We start from the raw sequence: 19,426 nt of genomic DNA on the forward strand, positions 1-19,426 counted from the left end.
TAAACATATCACGCAATGGCTCAAGGATCAGGCCATGAAACTCTTTATAGAATTCACTACCAAACCCGTCTGGTCCTGGGGCCTTACCGTTTTGCAGATTCTTAATTGCGAACATTATCTCTTCCTCGGTAATAGGGGCATTAAGGAGAGACCTCTGGTCTTCGGAGATAGTAGGGAGCTCAATCTTAGAAAAGAAATTCTCCATTAATTTGGGTGCGTCATTTGGCAGTTCTGAGGCATAAAGATTTGCATAAAATTTCTTAAATGAGTCATTTATCAATTTATTTTCATATAAATGATTGCCATCCGAATCAGTAATAGTAGCAATTGACTGTGAGTCAGCTCTCTTTTTAGCTAAGTACGCCAAGTACTTTCCTGGCTTATCGCCATGTTCGTATAGCTTTTGCCTGACAAATCCCATTTTCTTTTCAGCGTCCTGTGTTAGGAGAGAGTCCAACGTTGATCTAAGAACTGATATTTCCTTTAATAGGGCAGGAGTGGGAGTTTTAATGTAGTCCTTCTCTTTAGTTCCTAATTCACCCTCTAACCTTTTTTGCTTTTCACGCTTTTTCCGCCTCTTAGTGGCTGTGTATGACATAATCAGACCCCTGGCGTACGCTTTACAGGTTTCCCAAAGGAGCGAGGGATTATCTGTTGATTGCGAGTTAATAGAGAAAAATGCTTTAACCTTTCACGAGTATCAATCCCGGATCCGGGAGCACCCCCCACCCCCCACACACTGATTAGCATAGCTAGCATAGCTTCACAAGTAGATAGTAGCATCTAAATATCATTAAATCACAAGTCCAAGACACCAGATGAAAGATACAGATCTTGTGAATAAAGCCACCATTTCAGATTTTTAAAATGTTTTACAGGGAAGACAAAATATGTAAATCTATTAGCTAAACACGTTAGCAAAATACACCACTATTCTAACTCCATCAGTTTCTTACTCCTTCAGGTGCTATCACCAATTCGGCTAAACTAAGATATTGATAGCCAATAACCTATAAAAAACCTCTTCAGATGACAGTCTGATAACATATTTATGGTATTGGATAGGTGTTGTTAGAAAAAAGTGCATATTTCAGGTAGAAATCACAGTTTACAATTGCACCGACCATCACAAATCCACTAGAATTACTAGATAGAGCAACGTGTATGACCAATTTACTCATCATAAAACATTTCATAAAAATAGACAAAGCATAGCAATGGAAAGACCCAGTTCTTGTGATTTCAGACCATATTTCAGATTTTCTAAGCGTTTTTCAGCGAAAACACAATAAATCGATAAGTTAGCATACTACATGTGCAAACGTTACCAGAGCATCGATTCCAGCCAAAGAGCGCTATAACGTAATCACCGCCAAAAGATATTAATTTTTTCACTAACCTTCTCAGAATTCTTCCGATGACACTCCTGTAACATCATTTTACAACATACAGTGGGGAGAACAAGTATTTGATACACTGCCGATTTTGCAGGTTTTCCTACTTAAAAAGCATGTAGAGGTCTGTAATTTTTATCATAGGTACACTTCAACTATGAGAGACGGAATCTAAAACAAAAATCCAGAAAATCACATTGTATGATTTTTAAATAATTAATTTGCATTTTATTGCATGACATAAGTATTTGATACATCAGAAAAGCAGAACTTAATATTTGGTACAGAAACCTTTGTTTGCAATTACAGAGATCATACGTTTCCTGTAGTTCTTGACTAGGTTTGCACACACTGCAGCAGGGATTTTGGCCCACTCCTCCCTACAGATCTTCTCCAGATCCTTCAGGTTTCGGGGCTGTCGCTGGGCAATACGGACTTTCAGCTCCCTCCAAAGATTTTCTATTGGGTTCAGGTCTGGAGACTGGCTAGGCCACTCCAGGACCTTGAGATGCTTCTTACGGAGCCACTCCTTAGTTGCCATGGCTGTGTGCTTCGTGTCGTTGTCATGCTGGAAGACCCAGCCACGACCCATCTTCAATGCTCTTACTGAGGGAAGGAGGTTGTTGGCCAAGATCTCGCGATACATGGCCCCATCCATCCTCCCCTCAATACGGTGCAGTCGTCCTGTCCCCTTTGCAGAAAAGCATCCCCAAAGAATGATGTTTCCACCTCCATGCTTCACGGTTGGGATGGTGTTCTTGGGGTTGTACTCATACTTCTTCTTCCTCCAAACATGGCGAGTGGAGTTAGACCAAAAAGCTCTATTTTTGTCTCATCAGACCACATGACCTTCTCCCATTCCTCCTCTGGATCATCCAGATGGTCATTGGCAAACTTCAGACAGGCCTGGACATGCACTGGCTTAAGCAGGGGGACCTTGCGTGCGCTGCAGGATTTTAATCCATGACGGCGTAGTGTGTTACTAATGGTTTTCTTTGAGACTGTGGTCCCAGCTCTCTTCAGGTCATTGACCAGGTCCTGCCGTGTAGTTCTGGGCTGATCCCTCACCTTCCTCATGATCATTGATGCCCCACGAGGTGAAATCTTGCATGGAGCCCCAGACCGAGGGTGATTGACCGTCATCTTGAACTTCTTCCATTTTCTAATAATTGTGCCAACAGTTGTTTCCTTCTCACCAAGCTGCTTGCCTATTGTCCTGTAGCCCATCCCAGCCTTGTGCAGGTCTACAATTTTATCCCTGATGTCCTTACACAGCTCTCTGGTCTTGGCCATTGTGGAGAGGTTGGAATCTGTTTGATTGAGTGTGTGGACAGGTGTCTTTTATACAGGTAACGAGTTCAAACAGGTGCAGTTAATACAGGTAATGAGTGGAGAACAGGAGGGCTTCTTAAAGAAAAACTAACAGGTCTGTGAGAGCCGGAATTCTTACTGGTTGGTAGGTGATCAAATACTTATGTCATGCAATAAAATGCAAATTAATTATTTAAAAATCATACAATGTGATTTTCTGGATTTTTGTTTTAGATTCCGTCTCTCACAGTTGAAGTGTACCTATGATAAAAATTACAGACCTCTACATGCTTTGTAAGTAGGAAAACCTGCAAAATCGGCAGTGTATCAAATACTTGTTCTCCCCACTGTACATATACAGTTTGTTCGAAAAGGTGCATATTTAGCCATACAAAACCGTGGTTACACAATAAAAATACTAGGAAATCAAGCCTCAATATGTCTGACGTCATCTATCAGAGTGATCTAGTTTAATTGAAAGCTAATCATATACTTGACTAAAAAATACAGGGTTGACAGGAATCGAAAGACAAATTAGTTCTTAATGCAACCGCTGATTTACATTTTTAAAATTATCCTTACTTTTCAATACAGGGTTCGCCAGGTGAAGCTATACCAAACAAAATGGCGAAATATGCGTTTAAAATATTTCGACAGAACAACAATTTATCATATTAAATATTGCTTACTTTGAGCTGTTCTTCCATCATATTCTTGGGCAATGTATCCTTTCTATGTTATAAACGTCTTTTGGTCGATAGATGTCCTCTGTCCTTCGAAATGTCCACCACCAACGACCGACACCCCGAAACGTTTCCAAAGCTAAAAAGGGCACGACAAAGAAATTCCTCAAAATCGCACTAAACGGATATAAATTGCTATAAAACGGTTTAAATTAACTACCTTATGATGTTTCTAAGTCCTATATCGAATTAAATTACAGACGGATACATTTCAAGTTGATAACCGAGCCTGTGAAAATGGCGTCCGGAGGTCCCATCCTGCGTAAGGGCGAGCGTCGAAAGGGGGGCTACTCTCACTCCTTGGTCTTTTATAACCTCTGAGAGCTACCTAGAAGGCCCATTCCACTTCTCATTGGTTACTGACATCCAGGGGAAGGCGGGTGCAGTTCGTGTCGTTCCATAGGATAGACAGAGACCTTAAAAACTGATCTGAAACCAGAGCTTCGCTCTCAGACCTTTCACTGTCTGTCATGGATTTCGCTGTAGAAAGAGTTCTGGGTCACCCACAGACATAATTTCAACGTTGTATGAAACTAGAAAGTTTTTTCTATCCAATAGAATTAATAATATGCATATTGTACGAGCAAGAATTGAGTACTAGGCAGTTTAATTTGGAGACGACAAAATGCTAATTCGGAACAGCACCCCCTGTAGTCGCAAGAAGTTAAACTCTGTAATAAAATATGATGTGAACGTATGGTCTTTAAGGATGGTTGTATTCAACCTCCAATGTCTTGACAGATTGAATGCCCCGTTGAGTTTTATGTCCAGGATCACCTCCGCATGATCAGATATGACTATGCTTCCTATCCTAGCAGATAAAACAGACTGCAAAGACGTCCTGGGCATAAAAAAGTAATCTATTCTAGTCTGACATCCATGAGGTGCAGAGAAAAAAGTGAACTCTCTGTTGGAGGGGTGAAAAGTTCTCCAAACATCAGCATACCCCAGATCATCACAAATAGCTTTAAGTGACTTAGCTCGAGGGGAGAGTGAAGCTATACCGCTGGGAAACTTATCAATAAGGGGGTTCAACAAACAATTAAAATCTCCTCCAACCACTGCAGTGTCTGAGTTTAATTCTGAAAAGTCTAGAAATACCTTGGTGAGGAAATCAGGGGGGTGGGCAGGGGGGAAGTAAATATTCATTATGGAGATGCTCTGCCCTTGTAAAGTACCATTAATTATAACAAAGCGACCAGATTTATCTTTCACACAATTCAAGACCTTAAGTGGTAAGTTCTTTTTCACAAGAATTGCTACACCTCTACTTCTGGATGTAAATGATGAGAAAAACACTTGACCAAACCCCCCTTGTTGTAATTTCAGATGTTCCTTATCATCCAAATGAGTTTCTTGCAACAGGGCAATATCAACATTTTCTTTTTTCAAAAAAGACAGTACCTTCTTCCTTTTAATGGGATTATGGCTCCCTCTAATGTTCCATGTACATACACGCAGTGTATTACCTGCCATTGCACTTTGACCGTTTCATATTCAGACTGAATCCCACTGTAAAAATGGGGTGGTACCTTTTTCCATGTGTTGAACTCTCTTCTATCTCACCGAGCATAAACAAACGATATGAACCCTGAACTCTAACTATACTAAACCCAAAAATTAAACATGTAAAGATCCAAAAGGGGGTTTTCCCACTAGCTAACATGCAGGGGATTTCAACTTTCCAATGTAGACTCTTAAGTCTGCATTGCCACTCAATAGCCTCGTCCTTTATACATATGAAAATGAAAATCAATATATGAAGATTGAGGCTCTTCCACCTAAAACCAAGCCTGGGCACCAATATAGATTCACCCATATCTCAGCCTGAGCTATAGCGGCAGTTACTTTAGCAAGAAAAATAATAAAAATACGAATATTACTGAACCGGAGCATGTGAGAGCTCACACCACTGTTTCATGATCAGGTTCAAATAAGATAATAAAGTTATCCAATGCTGCGGCGGCGCAGCTTAAAGTTATTTACCCGAGAGAGTCAATAAACGCAGCAGCCTCTTCAGGTGTGGAGAATTTCTTAGGCGATCCGTTGACCATAATCTTCAATGTGGCCGGGTACAACAGTGCGTAGTCCATCTTCATTCTCCTGAGTCGAGCCTTCGCCTCATCAAACCCTTTGCGTCTTCGTACAACCGCTGTGGAGTAATCATTGAAGAATGAGACCTTTGGACCTTTACGTTGACTACCGTCAGAGACGATATTTCTAGCCGCATCCATAACGCGCTGCTTGTCGGTGAAGTTGTGGAACTTTATAACCACTGGCCGTGGGCGCTGGTTGGGACCGGGTATCGGTGCTTGAGAGCGATGAGCTCTGTCCAGCTTCACACGACCAGCCTTAGTGTCCATTTGTAAGTAGTCAGGGATCCATTCCTCAAAAAATTTTACTGAACGTGTCCCTTCAGAATTTTCCGGGAGTCCCACAACACGAATATTGCATCTGCGTCCTCGATTATCCAAGTCGTCAATGTTCCCCGCCATTTCGCGCACCTGTTTCTCAAGTGCTTTCATCTTAGTGTCCATAGATGTAGTTGAGGCTTCCACTGTAGCGATTCTTCCTTCCGCCTCATCGACACGTTTGACCACCCTCTGTAATTCAGCTGAAGGGCCTGCTATTGCTTCCAAGACCGTTCTTATCTTAACATCGATCACTTTAGTAATGTTGTCCGTCATCTTTTGAATCACCAGGTCCATTGTGCCTGGATCCGCAACGGTGCTAGCCTCGCTAACGTAAGCTAGCTCCTCCTGCACATCTACAGGGATGGTGGTTTTGGTCGAGTTCTTAGTAGCTCTGCTGGGCATGTTGTCGGAGATTTTTGAGAAATAACCGTCAAGACTCATTGCAGGATAACTTATTTAGCCAATTCTACCACTTTTTCAAGCTAGGAGATTAATGAAAGAATATAAATTTACGAATGCCACGGGAGCTCGCTGAAACACAGTGTTCTCTCTACGGCGCCATTTTGTCCCCCTTACAAGGGAATTTATAAACCGACCCTGGAACAGAGACCTCGATTTCAGAAATCTCACTTCTTGACAGGAAGTGTGCTGCAGAATGAGTTCTGTTTCACTCAGAGAAATAAATCAAACGGTTTTAGAAACTATAGAGTGTTTTCTATCCAATAGTAATAATAATATGCATATTGTACGAGCAAGAATTGAGTACGAGGCAGTTTAATTTGGGAACGAAAATTCTACAAAGTGTAAACAGCACCCCCTATTGAGAAAAGGATAACAGATCCCTTTTGTCCTTTCCACTCCTCACACGTGCTGCGTTTACCTTATATAATCACAGCAGAACCAAGAACTAACACATCCTCTGATGGGGAAGGACACAGGGAGAGAAATAGTGACAGCATTACAACTGTGTAGTGATTGGTTCACTGAGACCTATAGAGAAATAGTGACAGCATTACAACTGTGTAGTGATTGGTTCACTGAGACCTATAGAGAAATAGTAACAGCATTACAACTGTGTAGTGATTGGTTCACTGAGACCTATAGAGAAATAGTAACAGCATTACAACTGTGTAGTGATTGGTTCACTGAGACCTATAGAGAAATAGTGACAGCATTACAACTGTGTACTGATTGGTTCACTGAGACCTATAGAGAAATAGTAACAGCATTACAACTGTGTAGTGATTGGTTCACTGAGACCTATAGAGAAATAGTGACAGCATTACAACTGTGTACTGATTGGTTCACTGAGACCTATAGAGAAATAGTGACAGCATTACAACTGTGTAGTGATTGGTTCACTGAGACCTATAGAGAAATAGTGACAGCATTACAACTGTGTAGTGATTGGTTCACTGAGACCTATAGAGAAATAGTAACAGCATTACAACTGTGTAGTGATTGGTTCACTGAGACCTATAGAGAGTCTCCGTCCCAAATGGCAACCTATCCCCTATATTGAGCAAAAGAAGTGTACTACAAAGGGAATAGGGTGCCATTTGGGATGCAAACAGAGAGTCTTCTTGGCTGTGTGAAATCCTATCGGTTTCATCAGAGGCTTTGAAGTACCCAATGTAAATGATAACCCAGAAAAATATCAGTCTGTTTCCTCTCCTCCTTTCAGACCAGCGTCTGATTGGTTATTACATCTACTTATTACATCTCCCATGTATTCATGAGCTCACTTGTGTGTGTGTGTGTCCTCCAGCATTTGTCGTGTTTTTCCTCCATTTGGCACTATTTCTGTCTCTCAGACACAAACGGAACACACACACACATACACACACACACACACTGAGCCAATGCTCCCAGTTCCATTTAACACTATCTATTAATGGAGATGTATCCATGGCGAAGGTGGTTTAATAAAACTCCTATTGGCTCTTCAGGCTGCCGGTGAACAAAACAAGCTTCCCCATTGGTCCCCTGGAATAGACTATTTCCTGTGGATTGTCTCTGCATTGAATCCATATATGGTTGATTTTTAGATCTGGTCATTATTGTTCTACAACAAAGAGACGCTGAATCATTATAAACGTACATTCCGAAAAACACATACACTGTATAGATGGATGATCAGTTTGAGGATACAAAGCCCACCCATCTCAGCCACAGCAGTGGCTTTACCTTTACTGTACAGTGGTTGCCAGGCAACCGGTGGTCTCTGGTTTCCCTCCAGTTGTCCCCGGCGATGAGGAGGAGAGGCGCTGGTTAAAAATGGATCAGGAAGAGAGAGCGGGGGCAGAGGCTTGGTCTCCACGGTGATAGTGATGACCATTGGGACTGTGTCTGTCTGTATTTGTGTGTGTGTGTGTGTGTGTGTGTGTGTGTGTGTGTGTGTGTGTGTGTGTGTGTGTGTGTGTGTGTGTGTGTGTGTGTGTGTGTGTGTGTGTGTGTGTGTGTGTGTGTGTGTGTGTGTGTGTGTGTGTGGACTAGAGCCTGCAGTCTTGTAGCAATAGATATTCCAGGCAAATCAATTCCAATCAGGATAGACAACAGAAGGGCCTTTAGGAAAACCTGTATTGACAGGGAGAGGAAGATAGAGGACTAACACACACCAGATCTGCACATTATTAAACAGTAGACATGACTTGTTGAAGGTACAGTAACAGAAACGTTTCCCTTTCTGCAAACAGTGTATTGAAGCTGCTCACACTACGCTGCATTGTTTAAAGATACAGTCTGCGATTTGAAAAAACAACAGAACCAGGGTCCCGGTACTTGTTTTGGTACACAGCTGAGGCCGGGTCACAGACTGTAGCTTTAAGTGAGGGCTAGGGTCTCTGTGGCCGATGGGGACATTGTCTCTTCCTTGATACGTTTTTATTTATCAACACAAACCAACAGAAACAACACAACAACAACACAACCGCCCGATACACACCACAACATGCCCACACCTGTCCATGTACACACATAAATACATTGTCTCAATGGGATTTGTATTTTGTTTTAAGGCCTTTCTCTGTGCCAAAAGTCAATGCCTGCCTGCTCATGCAAACTTAACTAGGCCGTTATGGGCAATGCTAGCCTGGTTAAACGAGACTGAATGTTATGAAACAACAGGGGGCGTAATGTTTAGTCTGGTTTGACCAGGCTAGGCCAATGCAGTCACAATCCCTTCCTGATCCCTTCCTTTTCATCTTACTACTAACACCAGACCGATTTAGAGGCCCATAGGGCTCTGGTCAAAAGTATTGCACTACATAGAGAATAGGGTGCCATTTAGGATTCAGTCTGTCTTAGATCCTTAGTGACAGTGACTGGAGTTCACCAGACATGCTTTGATCCAATGGAGCCAAGGCAATGTCCTTGAGCTCAACCAATCCAGAGTCCATGAAAGAATTGACCTGGAAAGGATCAAAAGGTCTTGTCGATGGCTTGGGGTCGTGACTTGTAGAGCTGTCTGGGGAGTTCTGATTGGGTTATATTGACAGGCTGGAGGACGCACATACACTCACACAAAAACGCGTACACACACGGACACAAACCAATAGAGACACGGTCACGATGTCTGAATGTGTTAGCGGTCGATGGAGTGGAATAAGAGCTTTTAGGCCCTTTAGCCTAATTTTCAACCGCAAAGTGAACGCTTTTGGTTGCTAGGTCCATCAGAGCAATCACACCAGGGGTCCACGCTCTCTCACCAGGCAATTAGTTTATCAGTTTGATAGATAGGAGGGAGGGGTAGAATAAGAGAGAAGGGGGAGGGATGGAAAGAGAGGTAGGTAGAAAGAGAGGGGACAGTAGGAGGAAGGGGAAAGAGATGGAAAGAGAGGTAGAAAGAGAGGGGACAGTAGGAGGGAGAGGGGACGAGGTAGGGAGGAAGGAGAAAAATATATAGAGGGACAGCAGAGATGGATAAACGAGGAAGAGAGTTGGTCTTGTTCTCTCATCATTAAAACTAGAACGGTATTGTGAGCACAGACAGTGATTCGGCTAAAGTTTCTCCCTCCCGCCCTCCTTTTATCTGCTCAAATGAGCCGGCCTGTCAACCTAGCTCTCCCATTGGTCAGAGAAGGCATCCCTTTGTGACAGGATCCTAAATGGGGGAAAAGTCCTTGTTGAGGTCCAGTGATTAACCAGTGGTCAGTTGCAGCCAACCGTATCCTTGTTTGTCCACCAGTTCACAGTACGTATCTGTTTGACTCGTTATTGTCGTAAAGCAACATGTTTTGGCATGAAAGTCTTACTGGTGTGGCATAGTCAAGGCTTCCGTTCTGAAACATGTTTCTTTTATTATAAAGTCCTTCAACAGTGTCTGAATATAGGTATTGTATAACCACTCGTTTCATTCCCCTTCATAGGACTGGGAGGTAGGGACAGTGAACCCTTTTTCCTGACCGTCTCTGTAATCACAGTTCGCTGATGGTGTGTGTGTGGTCTCCTCTGGCATTGCAGTGGAGTTTAGAGGATTAGGGTCGTTACCGTATCTGTCCCGGTTAAGCCTGTAATCAGAGCTGTTCCCCTGGACTGACGGGAACGTTAACGGGATTACTCCATCGATCAGCGAAAACACACACACACACGTTGGCACTAACTCTCTTCAGAGTGAGCAGACCACACACTCTCACAGTGTGGACAGACAGACAGACAGAGATACACATGAACGCAGGCACAGACACACACACACACACACACACACACACACACACACACACACACACACACACACACACTGACTCTAGACAATGACTAGAGGCTACGTCCCAAACCGTTTCATTTAAAGGAAGACTGTCAACACCGCAAGGCAAGTTAACCAGCTTGATCCCTCCGGCAATGTCCCAGCAAAAACACTGCAATCTGAAGAGACACAGAGAGAGAGAGAGAGAAAGAGAGAATGAAAGAGACACAGAGAGAGAGAGAAAGAGAGAATAAAAGAGGGAGCGAGAGAGGAATAGAGCGAGCAAAAGAGAGAAAGAGAGATAGAGATGGGTTGTCACTTTGCCATCAGAGACAGAGATAGACAGGATAAGGGATGAGAGAGAGAGAGAGAGAGAGAGAGAGAGAGAGAGAGAGAGAGAGAGAGAGAGAGAGAGAGAGAGAGGTGGGGAGGAGGAGGAAAGAGCGATAGAATGATATTGAGTGAGAGAGAGAAGAGAGACTGATATTTTGCTGTGTATTATGATGATTATGTGTAAAATAAATATTCCCCTTTGCCAATGCCAAGACACAGTAGAAATACACAATGTGACCTACTGGCTTATCATATCAGCAGAGCTTATTGAATATGGAGTTGGGGATGGAAGCAATAGAGTCAGAGTGAAAGAAGGAGTATATTGAGCGTGTAGGGTAGGCTAGAGCCACTGTAGCAGTCACTCAGTCGCTATACGCAGACAATGCATTTCATTTAAATGCAAATGGGGGCATGGTGCAGTCAGGCACACGTACTGTACTGTAGAGAGAACACATACTGTACACACTGTAGAGAGAACACATACTGTAGAGAGAACACATACTGTACATACTGTAGAGAGAACACATACTGTACACACTGTAGAGAGAACACATACTGTAGAGAGAACACATACTGTACATACTGTAGAGAGAACACATACTGTAGAGAGAACACATACTGTACATACTGTAGAGAGAACACATACTGTAGAGAGAACACATACTGTACACACTGTAGAGAGAACACATACTGTAGAGAACACATACTGTAGAGAGAACACATACTGTACATACTGTAGAGAGAACACATACTGTAGAGAGAACACATACTGTACATACTGTAGAGAGAACACACACATACTGTAGAGAGAACACATACTGTAGAGAGAACACATACTGTACATACTGTAGAGAGAACACATACTGTAGAGGGAACACATACTGTACATACTGTAGAGAGAACACACACATACTGTAGAGAGAACACATACTGTAGAGAGAACACATACTGTACACACTGTAGAGAGAACACATACTGTAGAGAGAACACATACTGTACACACTGTAGAGAGAACACATACTGTACATACTGTAGAGAGAAAACATACTGTAGAGAGAACACATACTGTAGAGAGAACACACACACTGTAGAGAGAACACATACTATAGAGAGAACACACACATACTGTAGAGAGAACACACACGTACTGTAGAGAGAACACACACGTACTGTAGAGAGAACACACACGTACTGTAGAGAGAACACACACGTACTGTAGAGAGAACACACACATACTGTAGAGAGAACACACACGTACTGTAGAGAGAACACACACGTACTGTAGAGAGAACACACACGTACTGTAGAGAGAACACACACGTACTGTAGAGAGAACACACACGTACTGTAGAGAGAACACACACGTACTGTAGAGAGATCACACACGTACTGTAGAGAGAACACACACGTACTGTAGAGAGAACACACATGTACTGTAGAGAGAACACACACGTACTGTAGAGAGAACACACACGTACTGTAGAGAGAACACACACATACTGTAGAGAGAACACATACTGTACATACTGTAGAGAGAACACACACGTACTGTAGAGAGAACACACACGTACTGTAGAGAGAACACACACGTACTGTAGAGAGAACACACACGTACTGTAGAGAGAACACATACTGTACATACTGTAGAGAGAACACACACATACTGTAGAGAGAACACATACTGTAGAGAGAACACATACTGTAGAGAGAACACATACTGTAGAGAGAACACATACTGTAGAGAGAACACATACTGTAGAGAGAACACATACTGTAGAGAGAACACACACGTACTGTAGAGAGAACACACACGTACTGTAGAGAGAACACACACGTACTGTAGAGAGAACACACACATACTGTAGAGAGAACACACACGTACTGTAGAGAGAACACACACGTACTGTAGAGAGAACACACACGTACTGTAGAGAGAACACACACGTACTGTAGAGAGAACACACACGTACTGTAGAGAGAACACACACGTACTGTAGAGAGAACACACACGTACTGTAGAGAGAACACACACGTACTGTAGAGAGAACACACACGTACTGTAGAGAGAACACACACGTACTGTAGAGAGAACACACACGTACTGTAGAGAGAACACACACGTACTGTAGAGAGAACACATACTGTAGAGAGAACACATACTGTAGAGAGAACACATACTGTAGAGAGAACACATACTGTAGAGAGAACACATACTGTAGAGAGAACACATACTGTACATACTGTAGAGAGAACACACACATACTGTAGAGAGAACACATACTGTAGAGAGAACACATACTGTAGAGAGAACACATACTGTAGAGAGAACACATACTGTAGAGAGAACACATACTGTAGAGAGAACACACACGTACTGTAGAGAGAACACACACGTACTGTAGAGAGAACACACACATACTGTAGAGAGAACACACACATACTGTAGAGAGAACACACACGTACTGTAGAGAGAACACACATACTGTAGAGAGAACACACACATACTGTAGAGAGAACACACACGTACTGTAGAGAGAACACACACGTACTGTAGAGAGAACACACACGTACTGTAGAGAGAACACACACGTACTGTAGAGAGAACACACACGTACTGTAGAGAGAACACACACGTACTGTAGAGAGAACACACACGTACTGTAGAGAGAACACACACATACTGTAGAGAGAACACACACATACTGTAGAGAGAACACACACGTACTGTAGAGAGAACACACACGTACTGTAGAGAGAACACACACGTACTGTAGAGAGAACACACACGTACTGTAGAGAGAACACACACGTACTGTAGAGAGAACACACACGTACTGTAGAGAGAACACACACATACTGTAGAGAGAACACACACATACTGTAGAGAGAACACACACATACTGTAGAGAGAACACACACGTACTGTAGAGAGAACACACACGTACTGTAGAGAGAACACACACGTACTGTAGAGAGAACACACACGTACTGTAGAGAGAACACACACGTACTGTAGAGAGAACACACACGTACTGTAGAGAGAACACACACGTACTGTAGAGAGAACACACACATACTGTAGAGAGAACACACACATACTGTAGTGAGAACACACACGTACTGTAGAGAGAACACACACGTACTGTAGAGAGAACACATACTGTACATACTGTAGAGAGAACACACACATACTGTAGAGAGAAGACATACTGTAGAGAGAACACATACTGTAGAGAGAACACATACTGTAGAGAGAACACATACTGTAGAGAGAACACACACGTACTGTAGAGAGAACACACACGTACTGTAGAGAGAACACACACATACTGTAGAGAGAACACACACGTACTGTAGAGAGAACACACACGTACTGTAGAGAGAACACACACGTACTGTAGAGAGAACACACATACTGTAGAGAGAACACACACATACTGTAGAGAGAACACACACGTACTGTAGAGAGAACACACATGTACTGTAGAGAGAACACACACGTACTGTAGAGAGAACACACACGTACTGTAGAGAGAACACACACATACTGTAGAGAGAACACACATGTACTGTAGAGAGAACACACACGTACTGTAGAGAGAACACACACATACTGTAGAGAGAACACACACGTACTGTAGAGAGAACACACACGTACTGTAGAGAGAACACACACGTACTGTAGAGAGATCACACACGTACTGTAGAGAGAACACACACATACTGTAGAGAGAACACACACATACTGTAGAGAGAACACACACGTACTGTAGAGAGAACACACACATACTGTAGAGAGAACACATACTGTAGAGAGAACACATACTGTACACACTGTAGAGAGAACACACACATACTGTAGAGAGAACACACACATACTGTAGAGAGATCACACACATACTGTAGAGAGAACACATACTGTAGAGAGAACACACATACTGTAGACGGGGGTAGAGAGAGAGCTAACAGTAACTGGTCAGGTTACATTTCAGTCCTCGTCCATTCAGAGTTAACATTGTAATGTACTCCCCCAGGATCTAAATAGCATAGGTTTTGGTCAAACAAAGAACAAGATGTGTGTGTGAGGTGAGGAGAAAGAGGGAGAATGGAGCTGGCTAATAATTGGATCTGCTTACGTGTGTTTGTGTAACAGACAGAGAGAGAGAGCGATAGCCTCACAAAATATGCCAATGAAATCTCCAACCATCAACACCCAGAATGACACAAACGCCCGTCTTTGATCATGGTCATTTTGGCGATTAGAATAATTTTTTTCTGGAAGAGAAAAATCACATAATTTTTGAATTGCCTGAATGTTTAGAGCCTGTTTGTCTAGCCAAACACTCCTCTATTTCAAGAAGCCCATTGATTATTTTATAGTGTGGCGTTAACATTTAAATATGGTGATTTTCATGTGACCCGGTGGCCATCATTTTACGATATAGTATCTATTAAATCAAAGCCGCAATCTGGGTTTCCTGTATAGGAAAATACATGTTCTTCTTGTTTCTGGATTGGGAAAATAATAATTTGAGTTTATTTAGATTTCTCTTTTGGTTGCTCTTAAGTGTGTGTGGTAACAGATGCGCGCCAGTAATTGGTGAGTGAGGGCTGGAGAGGAAGTAATCAATAACGTGTGTGTGTGTGTGTGTGTGTGTGTGTGTGTGTGTGTGTGTGTGTGTGTGTGTGTGTGTGTGTGTGTGTGTGTGTGTGTGTGTGTCTGTGTGTCTGTGTCTGGTAATGGAGGTAGCGTAGGGAGAGTCATTAGGCTCACGGCTAGGCCTCAGACTCACTATAATTACCAACTCTCTAGCTGGAACACACCTACATCCTCCCTCCTCTGTCCTCTTATCCACACACACATCCTTCATTGATGCACATCTCAAACACACACACTTACATCCACTGCCTTTTGGGAGAAGAGCTTACTGCCAAGACATCGTATGAGCCACACACACACACAAATCTAAGGTGATGGAACCAGTCTTTTGGCAGCCCTTTAAACCCCATGCAGAATGTGCCAGGGAGGACAAACCAAACTAAAAAGTGTGTGTGTGTGTGTGTTTCAGTGCAAACCTAATTACCTTGTAACGGTGGACCAGGCTGGTGCCTTTATGTGATAATAATTCTAGTAATGATGTTACACATGGTCTGCTCTGTGTTTTTACCATTATGACTCATTGTGCCTTCTTTGAAAGACCGGTCATTTTAATATATTAATGTTTAATAGAAACACTCATATGTTTTTTGCTTATTACAACCAGAGGAGGCTGGTGGGAGGAGCTATAGGAGGATGGGCTCATTGTAATGGCTGGAATGGAATCAATGGAACAGTATCAAACATATCAAATGTATAGAAACCACATGTTTGACCCCATTCCATTTATTCCATTCCAGCCATTATGATGAGCCTGTCCTCCTATAGCTCCTCCCACCAGCCTCCTCTGATTACAACATCTGTTTTTACCTCAGGCAGTCACATATGATGTCACCATATCACCATTGTTATAAATGTGATGTTGTCAGTTTATTACCGTGGTCTTTGTATTATTCCAGAGTGCTACCAGTAGAGGTAGGATTTGAATCCAACACTCTCATAACTGGGTTTTACTTCAGTGGGGGCTTATTACATGCTTAGTTCACATTGATTCCATGTTAAATACATGTTGATAATTGTGTTCTAACAGTTGTGTTGATAGGTTGTTGACCTGTGTCTCTCTTCCTCCCTAGGTGTTGAAGGTCAGTCTGATAGGACACAGGAAGAGAATTCTGGCCTCGCTGGGAGACAGGCTTCACCAAGACCCTCCACAGAAACCCCCACGGGCCATCTCCCTACGGGTCAGTGTGTGCAGTGTGTGTGCAGTGCATGTGTACGTACGTGCATGTGTTTGTGTGTGTGTGTGTCTCTTCTCTCTCTTCCCTCCCAGATGGTAGTAGTCCTAGAGACTGCAGACAGAGATTCAGTGAGCTTAGGGGAAATATCTCCACTGCTGTTGTTAGCCTTCACAAGTCTCCCGGCAGACACAAAATGGATGCCGCCAGGACCACAATAGCACCGCAGTTTCCCCTCTCCCTGCCGGTCCTGGATACTAATTACAAGATGCTGGATTCCATTCCCCAGTGCGTATGGGTCTAATGTTCAACTTACAAAGGCCCGGGAAATGCTTCACCTCCTGGGACTCAATTTGATCCGGCAGCCAGGATGTGGCTGCTCCTCTGCAGCCTCTCAAGGCCCAGACGCCTGCTTTCATTCCATTTAACAAATCGGTCCAGACAGAGGGGCTGGGCTGTGTCTCTACTGCAAATCTAGTCTGATGTCCACGTCCAGAGCCAGGCTAGCAAACAGAGAGGAGGCTGAAGGTTTATTCAGCATAGCATATTGCCACGTTCCAAAAGCATACCACTAGAAACCATTTAGAATGCATGCTCAACACTCAGCAGCTTCATTTTAAGAGGTATGCTAGTGAATATAATGATAGAAGAGGTAAGCAAGGCAGTCACTATGTAGTGGAATCATTATACCATTATTGTCTTGCCCTAATTTGCGCCCCCCCTTGAGGCATGTCCACATTGGGAATAGCCAGTAGTGGCAGACTTGACATTTGACCTCTCCTTTTCTAGATACAGCCTATCATGGAGCCTCAAAAGCATCACATGGCACACTTCACCACCATTTAATAAGCCCTCCCCTCTGTCCATCCATCCTCCCAGGAGCCCGGTGGCTGCAACACCCCTCCCCAGATCCTTCCGGGCCAGGCTGCGTACACCACGGCGGGCGTCCCGGGGGGCTCGTTGGACGTGCAGCACCTCATCATGCAGGCGGACGCACGGCGCCGCCAGCGCTCCAACGACAACTACTTAGAGGAGATGCCTCGCTCCAAACTGGAGCGGCAGATGGCCCAAGTCAGCATGGTGAGAGGGGGGGAAGGAAGGAAGGAAGAGAAGAAAGAGAGAGGAATAGACAGCAGCCTCTCACAATTATTTTCCTGTGTGTCCCTATTTGACCTCTCTACCACACTACGAAAGCGTGATGATTAATATAATATGACATATCATTCATCCTCTCGGATGGGCGGTGGGCAGAACGCTGTTATAAATAATTTGTACACTGCAAATTGACCGCAAGAATCCCAAACAGATAATGTATTAGATAAAAATAGAATCATTTCAAACCTTGATTACTTTGGGATAAGATCACATATGAATGTATTTATATGTGGAAACTACTGTACTTGGGAACAAATGAAAATCACTTTGAGCTATGTCCAACAACAATTATTTAAAAAAATACATATATATACAGTCGTGGCCAAAAGGTTTGAGAATGACATAAATATACATTTTCACAAATTCTGCTGCCTCAGTGTCTTTAGATATTTTTGTTAGATGTTACTATGGAATACTGAAGTATAATTACAAGCATTTCATAAGTGTCAAAGGCTTTTATTGACAATTACATGAAGTTGATGCAAAGAGTCAATATTTGCAGTGTTGACCCTTCTTTTTCAAGACCTCTGCAATCCCGCACTGGCATACTGTCAATTAACTTCTGGGCCACATCCTGGCTGATGGCAGCCCATTCTTGTATAATCAATGCTTGGAGTGTGTCAGAATTTGTGGGGTTTTGTTTGTCCTCCTGCCTCTTGAGGATTGACCACAAGTTCTCAATGGGATTAAGGTCTGGGGAGTTTCTTGGCCATGGACCCAAAGTATCAATGTTTTGTTCCCCGAGCCACTTAATTATCACTTTTGCCTCATGGCAAGGTGCTCCATCATGCTGGAAAAGGCATTGTTCGTCACCAAACTGTTCCTGGATGGTTGGGAGAAGTTGCTCTCGGAGGATGTGTTGGTACCATTCTTTATTCATGGCTGTGTTCTTAGGCAAAATTGTGAGTGAGCCCACTCCCTTGGCTGAGAAGCAACCCCACACATGAATGGTCTCAGGATGCTTTACTGTTGGCATGACACAGGACTGATGGTAGTGCTCACCTTGTCTTCTCCGGACAAGCTTTTTTCCGGATGCCCCAAACAATCGGAAAGGGGATTCATCATAGAAAATGACCCAGTCCTCAGCAGTCCAATCCATGTACCTTTTGCAGAATATCAGTCTGTCCCTGATGTTTTTCCTGGAGAGAAGTGGCTTCTTTGCTGCCCTTCTTGACACCAGGCCATCCTCCAAACGTCTTCGCCTCACTGTGCGTGCAGATGCACTCACACCTGCCTGCTGCCATTCCTGAGCAAGCTCTGTACTGGTGGTGCCCTGATCCCGCAGCTGAATCAACTTCCGGAGACGGTCCTGGCGCTTGCTGGACTTTCTTGGGCGCCCTGAAGTCTTCTTCACAACAATTTAACTGCTCTCCTTGAAGTTCTTAATGATCTGATAAATGGTTGATTTAGGTGCAATCTTACTGGCAGCAATATCCTTGCCTGTGAAGCCCTTTTTGTGCAAAGCAATGATGATGGCACGCGTTTCCTTGCAGGTAACAATGGTTGACAGAGGAAGAACAATGATTCCAAGCCCCACCCTCCTTTTGAAGCTTCCAGTCT

The 19,426-nt window shown here is 43.3% G+C and overlaps 1 protein-coding gene across 5 annotated transcripts in view; it reads left to right on the forward strand.

Moving 5' to 3' along the window:
• LOC139565959 (ankyrin repeat and sterile alpha motif domain-containing protein 1B-like) overlaps positions 1-19,426 on the forward strand; it is a 388,198-nt gene that overhangs the window by 343,472 nt on the left and 25,300 nt on the right. For all 5 annotated transcript variants that reach the window (XM_071386670.1, XM_071386669.1, XM_071386672.1 and 2 more), the window contains 2 exons: positions 16,610-16,717; positions 17,591-17,791. In XM_071386670.1, the coding sequence (XP_071242771.1) occupies positions 16,610-16,717; positions 17,591-17,791 (309 nt within the window). The remainder of the gene's footprint in view (positions 1-16,609; positions 16,718-17,590; positions 17,792-19,426) is intronic.

This window comes from Salvelinus alpinus, chromosome 37 (assembly GCF_045679555.1).
Source record: "Salvelinus alpinus chromosome 37, SLU_Salpinus.1, whole genome shotgun sequence".
Lineage (NCBI taxonomy): Eukaryota > Metazoa > Chordata > Actinopteri > Salmoniformes > Salmonidae > Salvelinus > Salvelinus alpinus.